Raw genomic sequence first — 20,769 nt, forward strand, 5'->3', positions numbered from 1 at the left:
CAGGTCCCAGGGCTGAGGTGGGGCAGCAGGGGCTCAGTGCCCTGAGAGCCTGAACTCACAGCTCCCTCACATGGCCTGTCTTGGCAAAGGAAAGAAATGGGGGAAGACAAACCTTTAGAAGGAAGGTGAGGCAGAGTTTAGAGGTCTAGCAAGGATGGGTAGGAAGAAAATGGAAGAAGAGGGAGGGTCATAGTGAGCAGAGACAGATGAGGACACTGAGTCTGGCTCTGGAGGCTGGAGCTTGGCCTCTGTGGGAACAGAGCAGCCCTCCGATAATGCCTTTGGATTTCCCTCCCCTTACGGCCAGAAGTACTAGAATAATTAAGCCCAAATCCCCCTGTATGGGAATCTCCCCTTACCCGCAGTTTTACTTCCGTGGTTTTATTTACTCACGGTCAACTGTGGTCCAGAAGCAGACGATCCTCCTTCTGATGTATCGACAGAAGGTCAGTGGTAGCTGAACGCTAGGTCACAATACCTGCATCATGCCCCTCATTCCATCTCATCATTTAGACATGTTAGCATCTCATATCATGGGTGAGTACCGTGCAATAAGATATTTTAAGAGAGAGACACCACATTCACATAACTTTAGTTACAGTAGATTGTCATAATAGTTCTATTTTATTATGAGTTCTGGTTGTAAATCTCTTACTATGCCTGATTTATAAATTAAATGTCATCATAGGTGTGGATGCACAGGAAAAACATATAGGGTTTGGGACTACTTGCAGTTTCAGGCCTCGTCTTGGGTGTGTTAGAATAGGTCCCCCACGGATAAGGGGGGCCTCCTGTACTTCCAGTAGTATAAAGGAGCAAGCCCAGCATTTGGAATCTAAGGTTCTGGGTTTATATCCATTTTCCTTTAAGTTCTTTAATGTCTCTGAGCCCATTTTCTGCCCTATCGCATGGGTAATGTAAGATCTTATTTACACAGTGGTTGGCAAGATGCGATAGTGTTTGCCTTCTTTGTAAACTCTGAAGCTCAGTCAGGAGCGCTTGCCCTGGCTAGTACTAGTGGGTGCAGTGACTCTTGGTGGAGGGATGGAACTGGCCTGGGATGAGGGTGTGAACTGGTTGAGGGGGCCCCTGAGAAATGAGATCAGCATTCCAGCTTTCTGATGGGAAATTGCTCTTGCACGGATACCATCTGAGGGTGCACTGTGTTATTAATAACCAGGTTATTGTTCATAATAGTGCTGTTACTTGTCACCCTTAATTAAGTACCAGCTGTGTCCCAGGCACTGAAAATTGCATGTATGACCTCCCTGAACTTTCACCACGACCGTGCAAGTGAGGTGATATTTCTTCCCATTTTACAGAGCAGACACTGAGACTCAGGGCAATTACCCAGAGTCACAGGACTGCTTAGGGGTGTCGCTGAGACTGCAGGCCTGTCTGGACACAAAGCTTACTCTTGTACCTCTGTCCCCGAGGACGTGTGAGGAATGGATCTCAGAGTCATGCATCATTGAGAAGCTAGAGAAGAGGGGCGAGGAGAGGCAAAAGTTTCCCTGTTTTCTACAAAGGGAAAGGATAGGTCTGAAAGCCGTGTGCTAGTGAGTAGCGTGCATTTCAAGCTCCCCATGAATTGTTTTTTAGAGCAAGCTGTATGGGAGGAATTGGAGCAGATTGGTGATGGGTGGATCTGGGGGCAGGGAGCAGCAGGTCCAGGAGGACCTGGAGGGGGACCAGGGGATGGCTGGCTCCAGACGGCGATGGAGGAGCCTGTGGGTTAGCTTCCACCCCTGGACCTCGGTGAATGTTCAGGAAGTGAGGACTCCTAGGAAGGGAGATAGGTGAAGGGATGGGTCCCACTGAGTTGCTTTGTCCCATCCAGTGGCCTCACTGGCAGTTCTACAGAACCGGCCCCTGCTCCGTTGGAGGTGCTCTTCTGCTGTTGGAATAGAGGGGGGTCTGGTCATGGCACATCCTCTTCTCCATGGACACTGTCCCACTCACCACTCTGGTGGTGACAGGCATGCCCGACACATTTCGCATTTCCCGGTGTCACAAAGGATAGCCAACATGAAAGATGTTGGAGTCAAGATTTAAACTTACCTTGCTGACAGGGAAGGAGAGCTCTGCCTTCAGACGAAATGGTCAGTGGTAATGGGCTGCATTTACATGTACATGTCAATGGCGACAAGCCAGGGATGACTCAGGTGCGCAGTGCCTCAGGGGGCAGGGACTTGCATGTGCCTAGTAGGGGGTCACCAGGGATCGTGTTATTCAGAGAATGTTTGTGGACCTGGGAACCTCAGCCCAAAGACAATCTAGCAAAGTCAAGGAGGCAAAGGAGTGAGATCAGAGTCCTCCCCAAGCTTCCCAGACCGACCACACGCTAGCCTCCCCAGTCCCAGGAAAAAATGCCCTGGAGTGGGGCACATACAGTGGCCACATCTTCACCATCAGGAGGGAGTCGACAGGATGGGGGACAGTGTGTCCTCTCCCCAGGCTAGATTTGATTTTCTTGCACCCTGAGAATGGAAATTCTTCCCCATTCAGAGAATGGCAGGCAGCCAAGAACTTCAGGGAGGCCAGCCTCTTCCTCCCCCACCATGGCCTCCTCTCTTGTCTCCAGGATGGCTCCAGCTGGCCACAGCCAGCCTGGCCCTCGTGCAGTCAACACTCTCTGCACCCAAGAAATGAGGAGCCCGTGTCCCTAGCCTCTGACCCAGTGTGGTGGCCCGGCTTCAGGGCCGACCTCCACTACGGAGCAGAGATCCCTCCGAGCTGCAGGGACAAGTCCTCAGCTTCTCCCAGTGGTAACTCTGCTCCTCATCAGTGTAACCCAGATCCGGGCAGAGCAGAATGAGGCAGCTGGGGCCTGGGGGCCTGCAGCTCCCGCCCCTGCCTTGTTCGACAAGGCCTTGTTGGACAGCAGTGAGGACCACATTCAATCGACAGCTTAAGATAATCGCATGTGTGAGGCACTGGGATAATGACAGCTGAATACCCTGCCACGGTTGCCATAGTGACCAGCCAAGCACTGGTTCCCTCCTTTTTTTTTCTTTCTTGTTTTCTGGGCCTCCTTGTTATGGGGCTGGCTGGTGGGGTGGGGGCTGAGTTTGGGAAATGGGAAAGAGGAGGGAAGGGGGAGGGGGAGACCCAAGAGGGGCAGCCCATTATACTCTCTTTAAATACCCCAGCTGGAGGTGTTTTAAATCCCAACAGAGACAGAGAGAAACAGTGTCTTAATCCCTAGCTCCCTGGGAATTATTTAAAGGGATCTTGTCAGAAGGATGAATTTGTCACTGTTGCAGTGTCAACAGCGGCGGCAGCTGTCCTAATGGCTGAGGACCCCACTCCAGGCAGGGCCTGGTACGAGCTGCTGCTGCCTGGTGGAGGTTACCGTGGCCCCGGGGGCTGTGGACAAGGAGCCCCCTCCCGAGGCACAAGCCTGCAGTGTTTCTCCTGGCGTGCTGGCAGAGACCGGGCTGTGAGATGTGCCAGGATGCAAAGGGATGCGTGCCATCTGGACCTTGGGCCCAGCCAGCCTCGCTCTCCCTGCATGGGGCTCCCAGAGCCCCGGGATCTCTGAGCAGGGAGAGGTGCTCAGCCTGGCTGGGAATGGGCAGAGCCGACCAGTGCTCATAAGACAATTGGTGGGTGGGCATACCCAAGGGAGGGCACACAGGCCCTACCTGGGCCACAGCCAGCACCCAACCACACACGGGCACACACACACACACACACACGTACGCACCCGTGCATGCGCCAAAGATGATACCCAGGTGCAAACAACTAGACAGACAGGGAAGAGTCATAGGTCATACACACCATAGAAGGAGAGCCAAGACTTTTAAGGAAAAATAATAGACCTGTGCTCAGAGAGAGGCTAAGCATGTGTCTCTGGAGGGCTGATATCCATAACTGACTTGCAGAAGTCCCTTACTCAGATGTGAGTACTTTACATGAATTGTCGTATTTAATCCTCATGACCATCTCCTGAGGTAGGTCCTATTAGTGTCCCTGTGACAGAGAAGCATCCGAGGCTAAGAGAGGTTTAAGGACTTGTCCCTGGTCACACAGCTGCGTCTGGCTGACTCCAGAGTCTGTGAATCAAACTCTTGGGCTAAACCAGGGGTCACCGTGACTTCTGGAGTTCAACGTTAGGCATGGTGACAGCAGTGCTACTTAATCCCAACCCTTTTCTGGTAAGCACAAAAATCTCCTTCCAGCCAAACGGATGTGTTCTGCTCAGGGCCGTTTCTCCTGCTTCCATCTCAAGACAATATTTCTTGCATTTTTCCGTCCAATCATTTTTAAGAGAATTTTGTAGAGACTCTTAGAGACTGCACTGGGAAACAATGAGTATGTTTTCCATATTCTAATCATTTCCATATCTAACTGTGTCCCTTCCCGCACTTCCCCGTTCTCTTCTGCATCGCAGAGAGTAAGTAGTTGAGGGAATGGGTGGCCTTGTACCACTGCAGGAGGAAAGCCCATTCAAGCAGTCCCTGGTAGCCGGTCCAGTTCTTGGGCACACCACATGGAGCCGTGGTAATGAGTGGGGGGCCGTTCCTGTCCTCCCAGCCCAGCACATCTGGGAGGAAAATTAAGGCTATTGGGAGGTTGAGCTAGTGCTCGCAGCCCTCAGGGGGCCATCTCGTAAATGGCCGCCTTGGTTGGTTGGTGCACTAAATGGTAGATCCCTCAGGGCTTGTAGGAATTTATGCCCCATGGACCACATTTTACATTTTAATTAGCCTTCTAGCTTGTCTAATATCCCAGCTCTTTCAAGCCTAGTGTACTGTCTACACTGGAGCCACGTCCTTGGGGTCCAGGCTGATTGGGTAGCAGCTCCAGCCCGGCCCGAGCAATCTGCTGCCCCAAAGAATCGGGGGCCTCCTGTGGGCTCTGTGAAGTTGTGTGCTGTCCCGGCCTCAGTGGGCTTCTGGTTCAGAGACGCAGCCATCTCTAACTGGGATCTGAAAGTGGGTCTTTGGGTTTCCTCTGATGGGGCAGTGCCAGGGGTGTTCCATATGGTTCCACAGGGCACGTTGGCAGTGACGGTTTGCAGAATAACAGGTTCCCTCCAACAGAAGTTTGTGCCCAAATACAGACTGCCGAATGCGACCAAAGCCTGGGCGCAGTGTCCAATTTCCTCTCCTTGTAGTTCGAGCTGGTGGCTGACAGTGCTCCAGAGATTGCCTAGTTGAGAGAAGGGAATCCATGCTGAACCCTGCCCAGAGGAAGCCCTGGAGATTCCAGGAGGGGCAGGGAAGGAGGCCCCTGGCTGTCCCTCGGGGTCTGTGGGGAGGTGGATTTCGGCCCTTTCGTCCTGCCCTTCTGTTGACCAGAGGCAGGATTATTTATTCAAGATGGAGGAGATGATTTCCACATCCTGATGTGTCAGCCAGAGGTGGATCCTGCGGTTAACATAACAATGGGGGTGTTGCTGATGATAATGGAAATGATAACTGGTACTTACTGAATGGAAGTTATGTGCAGGCACGGGTGCAAGATGAGTTACTTACATGATCTCAGTCCTCCAGGCACCCACCAAGGTAAATAGTCTTTTGCAGATGAGGAAACTAACACTCAGAAAATCATTCATGGTTACAGAGCTGTAATGGCAGAGGGGGGGCCCGCCTGGCCTCTGGCAACCTCTCCTGCCTCACCTCCTTCCTCTTCCCCTTGCCCTGTGCGATCTGGCGGCCACCTTGGCTTCCAGGCTTTTTTGGCAATGTGCTAGGCACACTCCTGCTCCCAGAGAGTTCATTCTTGTTCTCTGAGCCTGGAATGCCCCTCTTGTGTGTGCCTTCCAGGCCGGTGGCTCTGGCGTGTCATTTAGATCTTTGCTTCAAAGAGGACCTTCCCTGCTGACCCCACTGCCGGCTGTCACTCTGTCCCCTTACCTGTACCTCAAGAGTATTGAACAGTCTGACTTGATATTATTCATTTGTTTGCTTGTTCATCCTTTGGTTCGCTCTATTAGAACATGAGGCCCACGAGGGCAGGGACTTTGTCTCTTGCTCACTGCTGGGTCACCAGCACCCAGAACACTGTTTGGGGATGTCATAGATGTGCAATCCTTTATTTAAAAAGTGAGTTAAATGCGCTGGGCTTCATACAAATCAGAATAGCTAGGATCTTGCTGGGCTAACAGAGGCCACAAAGCCGATTTCAGTGATATCTTCCTCCTCAGTAGCAATGTCCAGAGGAGATGTCCTCCCTGGCCAGCCCGCAGGGAAATGGCTTATTCAGGGCAATTCTTAGGATGCAGTGGCATGTGGTGTGCCCAAGAACTGGACCGGCTACCAGGGACTGCTTGAATGGGCTTTCCTCCTGCAGTGGTACAAGGCCACCCATTCCCTCAACTTCTTACTCTCTGCGATGCAGAAGAGAACGGGGAAGTGCGGGAAGGGACACAGTTAGATATGGAAATGATTAGAATATGGAAAACATACTCATTGTTTCCCAGTTCTTAGAATTGGGCATTCGAGAGGGGCAGGGTCTACGCGGGTATGTTGCAGCAGTCCAGGGAGCTGGTAACTATCACAAGTCTTTCCAGAACTCCGTGCTTGGAACTGTCTTCAGAGACATACAGTGGAATCAGCTTGCTTCTTTTAACTTCATTTTATAGCAGCTCTTCATTTTTGAGCAAAGAATATTATTTCTTAGCTTGTTCCTCCATCTGACTCATCAGATTTGGCTCCAGATGACTTTTCCCCTTTTCTAAAATCCAGATCCACTCTTGGAGGATAAAGAATGTGTTAGAGTTTCTGAAGGTTGTTCTAGAAGTCCGTGTGGATGGGCAGGTAGAGAGAATTCATGGCAGTGGTTTTGAAGGGGAACAGCATGTTTTACACACACACACACTCATACACCACACACACACACACACACACACACAGCCAGACTGTGAATATACTGGCCACTCTTGAGCAACAGACCTGCGAGATCTGACTTCCAACAAGGAAGTTTAACAAACCCAGATCTTGGAGGAACCTAGAGCTGTCTTTCTCATACATCAAAGTTATGGTCTCAAAGCCTGAACAAGTACTTTCTAATGGATGTCATTGTTTTCTTATCGCTTATCCTACCCTTAGCTCAAGGACTCAAGGACTGGTGGTCCATTTGCATCAATAATAGTGCCCTTTCAAAGGCTGTTAATATTCTGCTGGTTGTGCAAAACTGCTTTGTTTCTTTTCCCAGGCAGGAGTTAGCTGGGTGTCACCTGCAGTAAGTCCGCAGCAGAGTACCAGGGGCTAAGGAGGTGGAGAACTTAAGGAACAGACCCAGGGCCTTGCTCATTCCCTCAATCTTCCAGTATTTATTAAGGGCTAGTCGCTGGGATTGTGCAGGGGTCCCCAACACAGTGCAGCCCGCTAAGGACAAGCCCATGCGGAAGATGGATTTGTGTTTTAGAAAACTCAGCGGGGCAGGGAAGTTAAAGAGAAAGACTGGCAGAGTGACTAGGAGGGAGAGGGACTTCAGCAGGGAAAGGGGCAGACTGCGTGGATAAGCTATGGAGGAGCCTGGAGACATGGGTTTGGCACTGTCACTGCAGGATGGGGAACAGAAATGGGGAGGGCGGAGTCTAGAGTGCTTCTTGGATCGCTGACATGGGGACCGGCTGGTGCAGGTTCCATCCGGGGGCAGGAGGACTGCAGAGAACATGGGGGCACGCCAGATGTTCATCAGGAGGCGTCCAGCAGCCAGCTGGAGCAAAGAGTCTGGGGCACCGGGGAGACCTGGAGGTTGATGACTTACCCTGAGGTGGCTGCAGCCTTGTGTGCGGACGGCATCTCTCAGGGTAAAAAGGGAAAGGAGAAGGGATTCCGGAGAAAACAGTGGATTTCACTGGTCCCAGACGTTACTGAATAAAAATGCTGCAAAGCTGAATGCATGGGGTTATTTTGCTTGTCAAAATCAACTAATAAATTAGTCAAAACCTAATTCCCTGTCCTCAAGGAGCTCACAGCCTGGTAGCTCCAAAGTCATACACGGAGCAATTAACAAATAGTTCAAAGCAGTGTATTATGAAATGCGAAATTGTGTGGAATAAGCTCAATCATGCTTTAAGCATTCGGAAAAACGGTAGGTGAATACAAGCTAGGACGGCGTCACGGAAAACAGGATATCTGAGCCCCCTCACAGGAGGGAGCCACACTGAGAGCTTGGCTCGACCACCTATCAGCTGCCTGGCTTCAGGCCAACTATTGAATGTCTCTGGGCCTCAGTGTGCCCATTTGTCAACAAAAGGTTTTGGTCTACATGACCTACAGTGGTTTCCAGCCAGATCTGTTCTTCTCTGGTTCTCGGAGGGATTGAGATGGCATGAGGGTGGGGTAGAAGAAAGGTGTCACGCCGGTCAGAACATCAACAGCAGCAGCAAGAGGCGGGGATGGGCACTGTCTCAGGGTGCAGATGTGAGAGGATGTGGCCCTGGTTTGAACACTTGCCATCTCTTGCCTGGTCTGTTGTCATTACTTTCTGACAAACAGCAACCCAGGGCATAAGTCCAGGCAATAAGTCATGCCAGCCCTAGCGTATGGTCCTGGGGATGCAAGAGAGAAGCCAAATAAGAGGAACATTGTTCTGGAAGAAATGGTAAATTATGGTGACAAAGTGGGTGTGTTAGACACAGAGGGCGCTTTTGGCCTGATACCTGCCTGATTCCAGGCTGGAAAATCAGGTGGTCCTTCTGTGGGCTCCTGGGCCCAAAGTTCTGATCCCATCTTTGGACGACCCTGGTGATTTTACTCAGGGTCCCAGCATCAGTGATAGGATTCCACTTCCTTGGCCACCTGTCCCCTCTCTCGTTGCCATCTTTGCCTCAACTTAGGCATCACTTGTTCATCCACAAATAAACTTGGTCAAGCAAATACTGGTCACTTGGGATATAGGGATAAAGGAATGAGAAGGGCATCCCCGGCTCAGTGGATAGGTCAAACAAGGGCCTAAAGTTGCAATGGGCATGCCTTTTGTGGATAATAGAGACCAAGCTGGCATTGTTGGGGTGTTGAGGTGTAGGCTGGACTGGAAAACAAAGAGGTTTTTTTTAAAGATGTATTTATTCATTTTAGAGAGAGAGAGAAAGAGAGAGTGCATGGGGGGAAGGGCAAAGGGAGAGGGAGAGAGAGAGAGAATCTCCAGCAGATCCCCGCTGAGCACAGAGCCTGACTCAGGGCCTGATCTCACCCTGAGATCAGGACCTGATCTGAAATCAAGAGTCAGATACTTAACCAACTGAGCCACCCAGGCACCCCAAAGAGTTTTTTTTAAAAAGCTAGGTTGAAATATTAGTTACATGTCATAAAATTTATTCATTTGCGTTGTACAGTTCAATAATTTTTAGTAAGTTTACAGAATTGTGTAGTTATCCCCACAATCCCATTTTAGAACATTTCCATCACCTCCAAAAAAGATTCTGCATGCGCATTTGCAGTTACTGCCCATTCCCATCTCCAGTGCCAGGGAAGTACTAATACTTTTCTAGCTATAGATTTGCCTTTTCTGGACAGTTCATGTATATGGAATCATGCAATATATGGTCTAATATAGCATAGTGTTTTAGAGGTTTATCCATATTGTTGCATGTATCAGTACTTCATTCTTTTTTATTTCTGAATAGTATTCCATTGTCTGGCCACATCACATTTTATTTAGGTGTTTACTGGTTGATGGACATTAACAAGGCTCTTAGGTGCCATATTGGAGTCTGGTTGAGAGCTCCAAGAACGGAGGACTAAAGTCAGATTGGTGTGCATTATGAATCTTAGTCCACAAATAAACATGCACAAGAAAAATTCTGGACCTTATTTTCTTGTAGTCAAATTATTTCAGACTCTGAGCACTCCCCGTCCCACGAGTTGATGAGAATTTCAGTCTCGAGTAATAGTTCTTTCCACCACACTTGTGCAAAGCTCCCAGAGGTCCAACTCAGAGCAAATCGGAGAAGGCTGCTACATTGTCCATAGGCCCATGATCCTCTGAGGCCCAGCCATCTCCAGATGTCCTGAGCATGCATAAAATTCTGGAGGTGGTGGTGGCAGAAGGTAATAATTGTTCATACCTATCTTTACATATATAAAAGAATATCTGAGGCTTGATCTTAGAAGTGAATGGCTGACTCAAAGGGTGTGTGCAGTTACAATTTTGATAAATAAAAACCAAAATTTTTATAGAAGCTGTATCAATTTGCCCTTCATCTAGCTGTGTATCAGAGTGCTTATTTTCCACACCTTCTCCAACACAGTGTATTATCAAACTTCTGTCCGACCAAAAAAAAAAAAGAAGTATCACAATGTAGTTAATTACCATTTTGGTTATATTGAATAATGTTCAATATCTTTTCATATGTTTATAAGCTACATCTATCTCTTTTTTAGTGAGCAGTTTGTTAATATCCCTTGCCTATTTTTGTATCTTATTATTGATATATAGATTATCTTTATATTATTAGGGGAAATTAATACTTTATCCATGATAAGTTTATAAATAGTTCCTTCCCAGCATGTTTCCGTTGTTTTTTTTTTTTTCCTTTTGATTTTACTTCTGGCCATTTTTGTTATGCCACTTAAAAAAATTGTATGGAGTTGAATTGATCAATCTGTTCATTTGTGGCTTCTGAGTTTCATGTCATAATTACTGTACATAAATTGTCTCCATGGTTTCTTTTAGTATTTTTATGGTTTCATTTTTAATGTTTAAACCTTTGATTCACTAAGAATTTATCCTGAAGTAAGGAATGAGGTATGGAGGCAAAGTTGTTTTTTCCCAGATGGCTACTCAGTTATCATAATGATTTCTTTTTTTTTTTTTTTTTAAAGATTTTGTTTATTTATTTGAGAGAGAGCATGAGCACAAGCAGAGGTAGGGGCAGAGACGGAGGGAGAAGCAGGCTTCCCGCCGAGCAGGGAGCCCGATGCGGGACTTGATCCCAGGACCCTGGGATCATGACCTGAGCTGAAGGCAGACGCTCAACGACTGAGCCACCCAGGCGTCCCTTAAAATGATGTACCTTTTCCCTACTGATCTGAGTTGTGGCCAACATTTTAAATGTTGAGAGAAACTATTGATATGACTTCTCAAAGATTTCACCAGTCACACCGTCACCGGTAGGCTTGAGAATACCCTTTGCTCTAGATTCTTACCAAGACTTGATATTTTATCTTTCCAATTTTTGGCCAAGCTGATAAGCAAATCATGGTGCTTTGCTGTCATTTTAATGGGAAGAAACAATTACAGAAAGGAACACAGGAGGCGTAGGTCAGATGCCTGGAAGGAGAGGCTGAGAAGCTGCCACTGAACAGAGACCTTTAGGAAATCAGCTTTGGGACAGGCAGTGAGAGTACATCCTGGGGACCAGGGCTAGCATGGGCCTTGGCTGAAAGAATCTGGGTGCTACACATCTGGGGGGGTAGGATATCCGGCGCTGATAAGGCTCCTCTTTTGTAGGGAGCTGGGAAGCAGCGTGCCTGGGGACACAGAGTAGCTCAAAGTGGTTGGGGAGGTAGGACTGATGCGTTGAAGACCATTGTGGGGATGCATGACCCGTGGTCTGGTCAAGTCTCTCTCTGACCCCTCCCCCCCACTCAGCCCATGAGAACTTTGGGATTCTACCCCAGGATGTCCTTCCGGTTTCCACAGGTCTCGTCCAACCTACTGTCATGGGTGGCCGGTACCGCTCTACGCACATCCGGTTGTCCTGACCGTGCATTGGGGTGGCCCTCCAACCCAGTTTCTACATCAGAGAAATCTAAAAACCCAGTTCTGATCACCTGTACTTCTCCTCACTAAAACTGATGAGTTTTAGTAACTTCCAGTTACCCTCAGTATGAAATTCAGAGTTTTAGACCAGACTCATCCTCTCCTCAGTCTTATTCCTGCACCTGCAGCTTTTTATGACTCTTGTGCCACACAGACGACATTACTCAATGGCACCAGGACACATTGTCCCACCACAGGGCCTTTGCACTTGCTGTTCCTGGGCCTCGATGCTGCACTCCTTCTCTGTTCCTCTTGGCCCCCTCCAGACACATACTTCTGACTTAACTCCTATCCGTCCATAGTTTGGAGGGTCTTCCTTGACGTTCCTCTGTGTATCAGGTACACCCCCTCTCTTGGCACCCTGTAATATTCCCTCACAGCAGTTAGCCCAATTGTCATTATTTAGTTATTTTAATAACCATTTGTCTAATTTCTGTTTCTCTCACTAGACTATAAGCTTCATATTGTTGTATCCCCAGTGGCTAATAGAACGCCTGGCATAAAGTTGGCATTCGGTAAATATTTTTTTCATTGATGAGTGAATGAGGTATAACTCCAAAGCAAGGAGGCTGATTCCAAATATCACAAACAAATAGCAGTGTTTGTCCCTCCCTGCTGGGAATGCCATTGCACCCTCAACTCTGTTTGCCAAAATACTCTCTTTCTTCAAGGCCCCCACCCCTAATTGCCACTTGCCTGGAAGGCGTTCATACCTCCTTGAGCCCACTCTGATCATGTTTATTTTTCCAATCCCTGTCTTACCTGCTGGCAGGGGAATGAGAGAGAGAAAGAAATGAATGTGAGACTCTATCACGGCCTTTCCCCAAACATCAGGGAGTTATTTTCCTTTCTCTCAATTTCTCTCCACCCTTTTCCTTTGAATATACAGCTGTATTCCTCCTAATTTGCTTTGATCGCTCCCTTAGGAGCTGTCATGGAATCAATTAAATCTGTGCAGAATTTTTATAACTCAGGGTCACCCAGTATGAGTCCTCATTTTACAGATGAGAAAACTGAGGCCCAGAGAGATTAATGTTTGAAACGATTACCTCTGTTGGGTCTTATAACACCAATCAGCATCATTTTCTAAGATAAATGTTCTCAATATCCTAGCTCCACAGAGTAGAAATGCCTCATTCTGTCTACTTAAGACCCGCTGGTGGTGACAGTCTCAGTGCTAAGGTGAGCCCCGAAAGGCGGGCTTCCTGTCCTGCTCCCACACAGTGAAGCTGCGGTAGTCTTGAGTGGGGGTCAGGGACTCTGGCTGGGATGGGTTCCTGTCCTAAATAGGGCCACGGGCTTCACCTGTGCCTTGACAAAGGCGCCCCGTGTTCATGCTGAGACTTTACACAGCCCGGCTGAAGTAATGGACGGGGAGTCTGCTGTTTAAACACTTGCAGAACAGCAGAAGAAACCCATCCTTCCCTCCGAAGTCACGTAGGGTCCACCAGAAAAATGTTATTTCAAAGAGGCCACGGAAGGGAGAAAGGTCTGAAAATTTGAACTAAAACCACTGTCAGCAACTTCTCCCTAATATATTTGCTTCTGGTTCCAAAAACCCAGGCAAGCAGAAGGTAACTTTAACAAACACATTTAAATAGAACAAAACACAATCTTTAAGAAGGAATAAAAAGTGATTCGTTGACATCTAGAGAATCAATAAGAAATTAAGCAAAGTCCAGGTGAGGTTTGGCAGTGTGCAAGGATCTGGAAGGAACTCACCCAGGACTCCAGGCTGGGGAAGGGACCTTCCTGGGGGGCTGGCAGCGGTGGGGGGAGAAGGGCCTTGGATGGACTGCTACTCAGGTGCTTCGGGGGCAGGGCCCGGGCAGCAGGAGTGGCCGTGAGGTCACTCTACAGGGCTGGGTGGGCAGGGACAGCTCTCCGTGTGCCCATTTTTTCCTCCACACCATGCCTGGTCTTCAGATGCTCTGGCATAAGCTTGAAAGACAGCCTAGCCCTCCTGCTCCTACAGGGGGCTTAATTCTGTGCAAGAAGCAACTGTGTCTATTTTCCACGCACACAAGATTGACTTCAACTTTTTAAATGAAGAATTCTAGTTTGTCTATTTCAGCTCCACACTGTGAACAATAAGCAATTAGCACAGTATTTAGAGAAATGGGTACTATTTTCTATAATTTTTTTTTTTTTTTGCCACTGCTAAATATTAAGATCAAGGATCTCAATTTATTTTTTCTTTTCATTTTAGGAAGCTCAATTTCTTCTGTCCCTTATTTGTTTCGGGCAAGCAGAAGGGAATTTAACAAACGTATTGAAACTTCCTGGGAATACCCCCAGTTCTTGAGGTCAGGGTCCTGAGAGCTCCCCAGGATGGGCAGCTGCTTCCTCTGCCAGCCCAAGGAAGAAAGAATGACTCAGTCACTCTTCTCCGGCTCCTGCCGCTGAGTGGCTTGGTTAAGGAAGCCGTGCCTTTAAGGACCTCCTGCCCCTTATTACCTGTTACTGAAATAAGTTAGTAGGAGCATTTCTTTGGCCATTCAAAGCACTTCTTCCTATCTCCTCTCTATCCTGTCTCCTCTTATGGTCATGTGACCATGGGCGAATTGCGTATCTTTTCATCTGTAAATTGGGGGTGACAGTATCCAGTTTTCAATGTTATAGGGAAGATGGAGAGACAGCATTTAATAAACGCAATGTTTCTCTTCTCCTTCCTGCCTAGAGGGCTGCTAAAAATGAGTTTTCTTTTCCAATTCCAAGCATGCTGTCTCTCCTCTGCTAAGAAGCCCTCCTTCCTCCCTGTGTGATATCCTCCAGCATTTCCTTCCATTGGGTCCCTGCTAGCAGTTTGCACACAATGAAGCTTGATTTGTTCCTTAAGGATCTCACTTAGTAGCCCCTACTCCTACAAGTTTTCTGGTCTAGCTCTTTCAAAGGGATTGATGTTATAAAACAAAAGTTTATGAGAATCTCAGTTTGTTGAGAAATTCTGAAAAGCCTTATATTCTTATGCTTTTCATGACTCTAAATGAGCTTCACCACAGTAAAGGCAATGAGGTTCTGAAGATTTCCAGGGTGACGGGTGTCCTGTAGTCAGACCCCTAATCCACGGGGGTGGCTGTGGGGAGGAGAGGCCATGGCACTGAGGTCTCAAGTCCCTGCTGTCGCCTAGGGCGGGAAGATGCTGGTTGTCCCTGTGGACGTAATGAGCCATAGTCACAGCAGGAGTGCTGTTGGTTGGATGAAGGAAGGCTTTCTAGAGGGAAATCTATTATATTTCAGGGGGGCCAGCAGAGAAATCTTTGAAGTCTGCTTATGAGGAGGTCTTTAAAAGCAAGTTAGGGTTGGGGTGTTCCTGTCTTAGGTCAAGCAGCGGGGCTGGTGAGCTCGTAAGGCCCCCTCCAGCACCAGGCTTCTCTGCTCTGCCTCTCTTCTTGGTCTTCTTACTCTCTCTTTCGTGTTTTTGCATGTGTGCACCCGTGGTCTGCCTGGTTCAGTGGGAGGAAGTCAGTGGCTACGATGAAAACCTGAACACCATCCGCACCTATCAGGTGTGCAACGTCTTCGAGCCCAACCAAAACAACTGGCTCCTCACCACCTTCATCAACCGGCGGGGGGCTCACCGCATCTACACGGAGATGCGCTTCACTGTGAGAGACTGCAGCAGCCTCCCCAACGTCCCAGGCTCCTGTAAGGAGACCTTCAACTTGTACTACTATGAGACTGACTCAGTTATTGCCACCAAGAAGTCGGCCTTCTGGTCTGAGGCCCCCTACCTCAAAGTAGACACCATTGCTGCAGATGAGAGCTTCTCCCAGGTGGACTTCGGGGGAAGGCTGATGAAGGTCAATACAGAAGTCAGGAGCTTTGGGCCTCTGACTCGGAATGGTTTTTACCTCGCTTTCCAGGATTATGGAGCCTGTATGTCTCTCCTTTCTGTTCGTGTCTTCTTTAAGAAGTGTCCCAGCATTGTGCAGAATTTTGCAGTGTTTCCAGAGACCATGACGGGGGCAGAGAGTACATCTCTGGTGATTGCTCGGGGGACATGCATCCCCAACGCAGAGGAAGTAGACGTGCCCATCAAACTCTACTGCAACGGGGATGGAGAGTGGATGGTGCCCATTGGGCGCTGCACGTGCAAGCCTGGCTATGAGGCTGAGAACAGTGTGGTCTGCAAGGGTAAGTCCTATGGCCTCATAAGGCCTCCCCTTCCTGGGGCAGGGCCTGATCTGTGAATTTTCCCCATCTCCAGCTCTGGGTCACAAAGAAACAGAAGCACCTGATGGCTTATTATAAAGGTCCAGGGAACCTCCATCCCCAGTGCAAGGCATGATGATTTTTCAGTTGTGTCCAACCAGAATGCCAGTGTTCATGGTGAGGGAAGAGATAGGGAGAATTCCAAATGGTAGATAAGAACTTAATAACCACTCAGTTATATTTAGTTATGGGCCACAGACATTCATATTCTCTCTCACATGTGTACGTGAGCTCTCTCCCCCTTCCTCCTGCCCTCCCTCCCCTAGACACACACACACACACACCCCTGTGTCGCGTTAAATCCCATGCACTGAGGCATGCAGGATTGGGGTTGTCATGGACAGTTCACTCAAGGGTAGTTGAGAAGTGACTGGATTTGGAAAATATTTTAGGTCATTTCAGTTCAGCTACCCCACTACCCAACTTGGTCCTGGACCCATGGAGCTTGTAAACTCGAAGTTCTATGCTTACCTATCTTGCTCCCGGGGCTCAATGCCAAGTCCTGGGGCAGGGATGGGGCCTAGCTTTCACGTGTCCTGGCAGGAGATGCACTACCAGAAATGGGGGAAGGAGGTACAAGCTATTGTATGACCTTTGCTTGAATGATACAGAGTGGTGCGGTTGGGGAGTGTCAGGGAGCTATGTGCTCACATGGGCTCCCCTCGGTCCAGGAGAGCACATGTCCAATACATGGTAATAAATGAGCTGAACTGGCTGGAGATTCTTCTCCAAGAGTGAATAGGAGGGTCTAGAGAGCCCACGGTTCATTTCTTTAGTAAGTTCATGGAAGCTGAACACAGGTAGGGGGTGTCCAGAGTTGGGGAAAAGAAGAATGCTTTCTTTTATGAAATTTTGCCCATGGCAGTCAAACCTTCAGAGTCACATAGACCCAGAAATGACCACCTTGACCCTCGCTCATCATTTAGGTTGCTCCAGACCTTTGGGGGACAAGTTGTAGTTGGAGCTGTATCAGTCCTTGCCTGTCTCCTTTCCCACTTCCTCTGCTCCCCAAATGCCTGCAGCCAGGCACCAGGCACCGGATTGCTAATGCCCATCAGCTCCGCAGTCCTTTGGACTCAGCTAATTGCCTGGGCTGGGGCACTAATACAGCCTTTCTGAAGCCTGCTGAGAGTGGAGAGTTAGGCCTTTGTGTTTTTATTGGATTTCTTGGTTATGGTACCCGTGATGGATGGTGTGGAAACAGAGGGGAGAGAGTGCCAGATCGAGTGATGAATCAAGGCAGACAGTTTTAAAACCGGCCTTGCCTGGCCCCAAAGCACTCCTCTTTGTCCCCTTGGTTGGGGGTGGGGCAGGAGGTGCCCTCTTGGGCATTTGTCAGTGTCTGAGTGGGGACCTGGGCACTAGGCTGAGTTCTTAAAGGTGCAGGTGCTGCAGCTGCCGGGCGCGCTTGCAATAGCGCTGGTGATTTCTCCAGGCTTCAGAGGTCTGCCATGCTGCACTTGCTGGCTGCGGCCCTCTCCATGTTCTCATTATTTCCCGAGCAGAAGGGCAGGATCCAGAGCAAGCACTGATTGGTTCTGATTTAACTGCGACTCCGGGAACAGGCTCTCATTTCTTTGGGCGAATTGGAACTTTTCTCTTTTGGGGGGTTCTGCTGTCCATGCTGCTTGTCAGTCACCTCCTGTGGTTGTTGTGGGAGGGCCTATGGAGACAAATATGTAAATCCAAATGGTTTTTTTCCATTCTCCACGCCCAGCTCCAACCCCCTTCTGACTGTTGGTGGACGTTCCTCATCTAGAGTTATTATGAACCTGGCTTGATTTCACTGATTGCTTATTGCAAACACATTGGAGGCTGGAGGAAATGAGGAGACCACACACAGTCACTTTGCCATTTTAGAGGCACAGACAGGCCACATTTTGGTGGCAACTCCGAGAGTGGAGAGTGGCAAGGCTGGTGGCATCATGGGTCTTACAGCCCAGCAGCCTGGCTGAGCTTAGTGCCCTAGAAGGGCAGAGAAGCGCCTTTGTTTTTCTGTCTCAAGAACTTTAAGATGCATCCTCCAAGTCTTGGCCATTGGCTCTGCTGGCAATCTGGCTTTGATGGCTGAGCCAGAGCTTCCTTCCCAGGCCTTAGCAGGCTGCCCCAGGGAGGTGAAGAGGCCTTGGCCATTGACGGTGATCTTGGGAGGACTCTGCAGCCTTTGGAGGGAGATGGGCAGTGCAGGTGGAAGGATTTGTGACTGGTCCCTGTGGTGTGTCTCCAAGCAAGGGGACCCCACCCATTTTGGGGGCTCACGCTATGCTGTCAGGTGGGCACCTGACATGTAGCCCTTCACAGGCGTTGTGGGGTGGCTTGCTTAGTATTGCCAGTTTTCATGAGGCCAGCAGTGTGGAGAATGGGGGATGCCAGAGAATTGTGGGTGAGCCTCCGTCAGTGGTCCTGGTAGGACTGGAGAAGGAAGGCAAGCTCCTCTCCCCCAACACAGCCCCGAGAATGAATGCCCTGGAATCTGGCTGGGCAAAGCCTGGATGGTCCTGGGCTTCACACAATTATGTTGACCTAATAGATTTTTCTTTTCTGGAAATTTGAATTGGGCCTTTTCACCTGTGTCAGATCTATAGAATATCCTTTCTATTATTTTTTGGCAAGACAGATTTTCAACATGGACAGGGACTTTTTCTGACTTTCACTTTGCATCTGCTAAAGCCTCTCCTGTCAGAGTCATGGGGACCAGTCGCTCAGTTGTGCGGAAACACCTGGAGACCAATTAGGCAGCCCAGCCAGTGAAGAGTGGTCCTGGCCTAGATCTGCTCCTGTTCTGAAGAGGGTAGTGGCGAGAGGGGGGGCAGGCAGAGAAAGCTGTGGGGGGGAGCTTACACATTAGGATGTGCAGCAAGTGGCAGATGCACTTTCTAGAGGGTTCCACGACCCTAGGCCTCTGCCAGACTCATCCTTTCTGCTCACACAGGTTGGGCCGATCAGGCAGAATCAGAGTAACCTGCTGACCCAGCCAGTGACTCTGACCCCATCTATGAAATTGTTAATTACTAGGAAAATGGCCCATCTGCCCCAACTTCAAGCCTTATGCTCATAGTCTAGTGGATTAATGAGCAATCATGGCTTCCACCTGCCCCATACCCTCCCTACTCAGGTTGATGGCTATGTTGATTTTCTGTGTGGGTCCCTGCAGTCTGTCCCTCCCTGGGGCCAGGGACACTGAGAGCCAGTGCTCGGCAAGCTCTCTCTGTGCTGTGGAGCCTGAAATATCGCACCAGTTGAAGCGAGTGTTGGGGAGGATGGCTGGGCTGAGACTGACAGTTGCTAGGGGGAACCTGGCATGGGAAGGCATCTTAGCTGTCTGTTAGAAGCTTCAGGGCTACAGTGTCCCATTTAGTTGCCCAGGGATGGGTCTCAGGTGCTAAGACAGCCTCTGGCAGCCAGATCCTAGCTGGAGCATGGGGCTTGATTCTGTTTCTGCCCCTGAGTGCTCCTTGAGGGCCTGGCATTCCCTCCCAGGCATAGTCCCTGGAGCTTCCAAAAGGAGCTGCCTCATTAGCCTGCCCTTCCAGCCACATTCAGGACTCAGGGAACAACAGTGCCTTCCATGACCTTCCCTGTCATCCTTCCTTATTCCTGCTCCAGGAGGAATAGGCCACCGGGCTCACCACTGTTGAGGGCACACACTGACCCATGGGGCCCAGGCCTTCGTTGTTAGTGCTGTCACTTGAGGAGGGTGCAGGGAGATGAAAGGGGAAGGGGGTGCATCCAGGTGGAAGAGGCCTAAACTAGAGACAGGAGCTGGTTTTAGGCCTGGCTCTGCTGTGAGCTTCTGGTGGCTTTTAGGTAAGTCCTTTCCCATGATAGCCTCGTCTTTTTTGCCTGCTTCTCAGGGTATGTGAAAATCAAGTGGGCAATGGATATGAGAATGCTCTGGAAGCCCACGTGATGCCATGTCATTGCCCTTAAGCCCAAAAACACACCATCTGACTCTGGCTTCTAAGAGAATAAGATTCTGGAAGGAAGGTGGCATGTGGAATCCCCACTCAGAGACACAGGTCAGCAGGACACCTGAACATTCAGTCATCCCCTGCCTGCACCTCTGCAGGCCCAGCTCCATGACTGTCCGGCAGTGACCAGGGATCAGCACATATGTGTGATCCACTGTGCCTCAACAAGTCAGTGAGTCAGGCAACACACATTTGGAAGGTGTGGCTCATGCAACCTGCCTTGAAGCAGGTGGGGTAGGCAGGTGGTCTTTGTGAGCTGAAGGTCTGAGAAGACTCCCATAGCCTGAAAGAGGATGACGGTCATCTGAAGCAGTGATTCTTGATCCCAGGGTGAGCATGAGAACCCACAGGAAAGGCTTTATAAAATGACATCCCCAGATGACCTCTTCTGAGATGTAAGTGGAGGCCAGGCCAAGAACCCTAGATATAAGCTCTAGACCAGAACCATCTGTATTGCTGGAATAGAGGAGAAGGGGGTTTGGGAGAGGTCCCTGAAGGCATCTTGGGCCTGTGGGATTTGCGGAAAGGGCGCACCTGAAGGGATGTAGAAGGCATCTGGGAAGAGGGACGGCAGGAGTGGGCTGGAGGCGGGGCAGACTGAGCACAAGGCCAGCAGGGAGTAGAGCATCATTGCACCTGGAGTAGGGGCTGGGAAGGCTGTGTAGGGCCCTGACACCCTGAGCTGCTAGGAAGCCTGCAGAGGAGAGAGGGACAGAAAGCCGAGGGACGACTGTCTAGGGGTTACAGAAAGGAACAGCTTTCCCTGCAGCTGGCCAGGACCAGCTGGGTCACTCAAGACTGTCCTGGGAGCAAACATCAGGGGTGCCACTGCTGTCGTCAAGGGCATGGTCAAACCCAC

The 20,769-nt window shown here is 49.5% G+C and overlaps 1 protein-coding gene across 1 annotated transcript in view; it reads left to right on the forward strand.

The window, feature by feature from the left end:
- Nucleotides 1-20,769, forward strand: part of EPHB1 (EPH receptor B1) — a 396,322-nt gene that overhangs the window by 142,325 nt on the left and 233,228 nt on the right. Inside the window, exon 3 of the mRNA XM_081798416.1 lies at nucleotides 15,180-15,861. Within this exon, the coding sequence (XP_081654542.1) occupies nucleotides 15,180-15,861 (682 nt within the window). The remainder of the gene's footprint in view (nucleotides 1-15,179; nucleotides 15,862-20,769) is intronic.

This window comes from Leptonychotes weddellii, chromosome 1 (genome assembly GCF_054177405.1).
Source record: "Leptonychotes weddellii isolate Sample4059 chromosome 1, ASM5417740v2, whole genome shotgun sequence".
Lineage (NCBI taxonomy): Eukaryota > Metazoa > Chordata > Mammalia > Carnivora > Phocidae > Leptonychotes > Leptonychotes weddellii.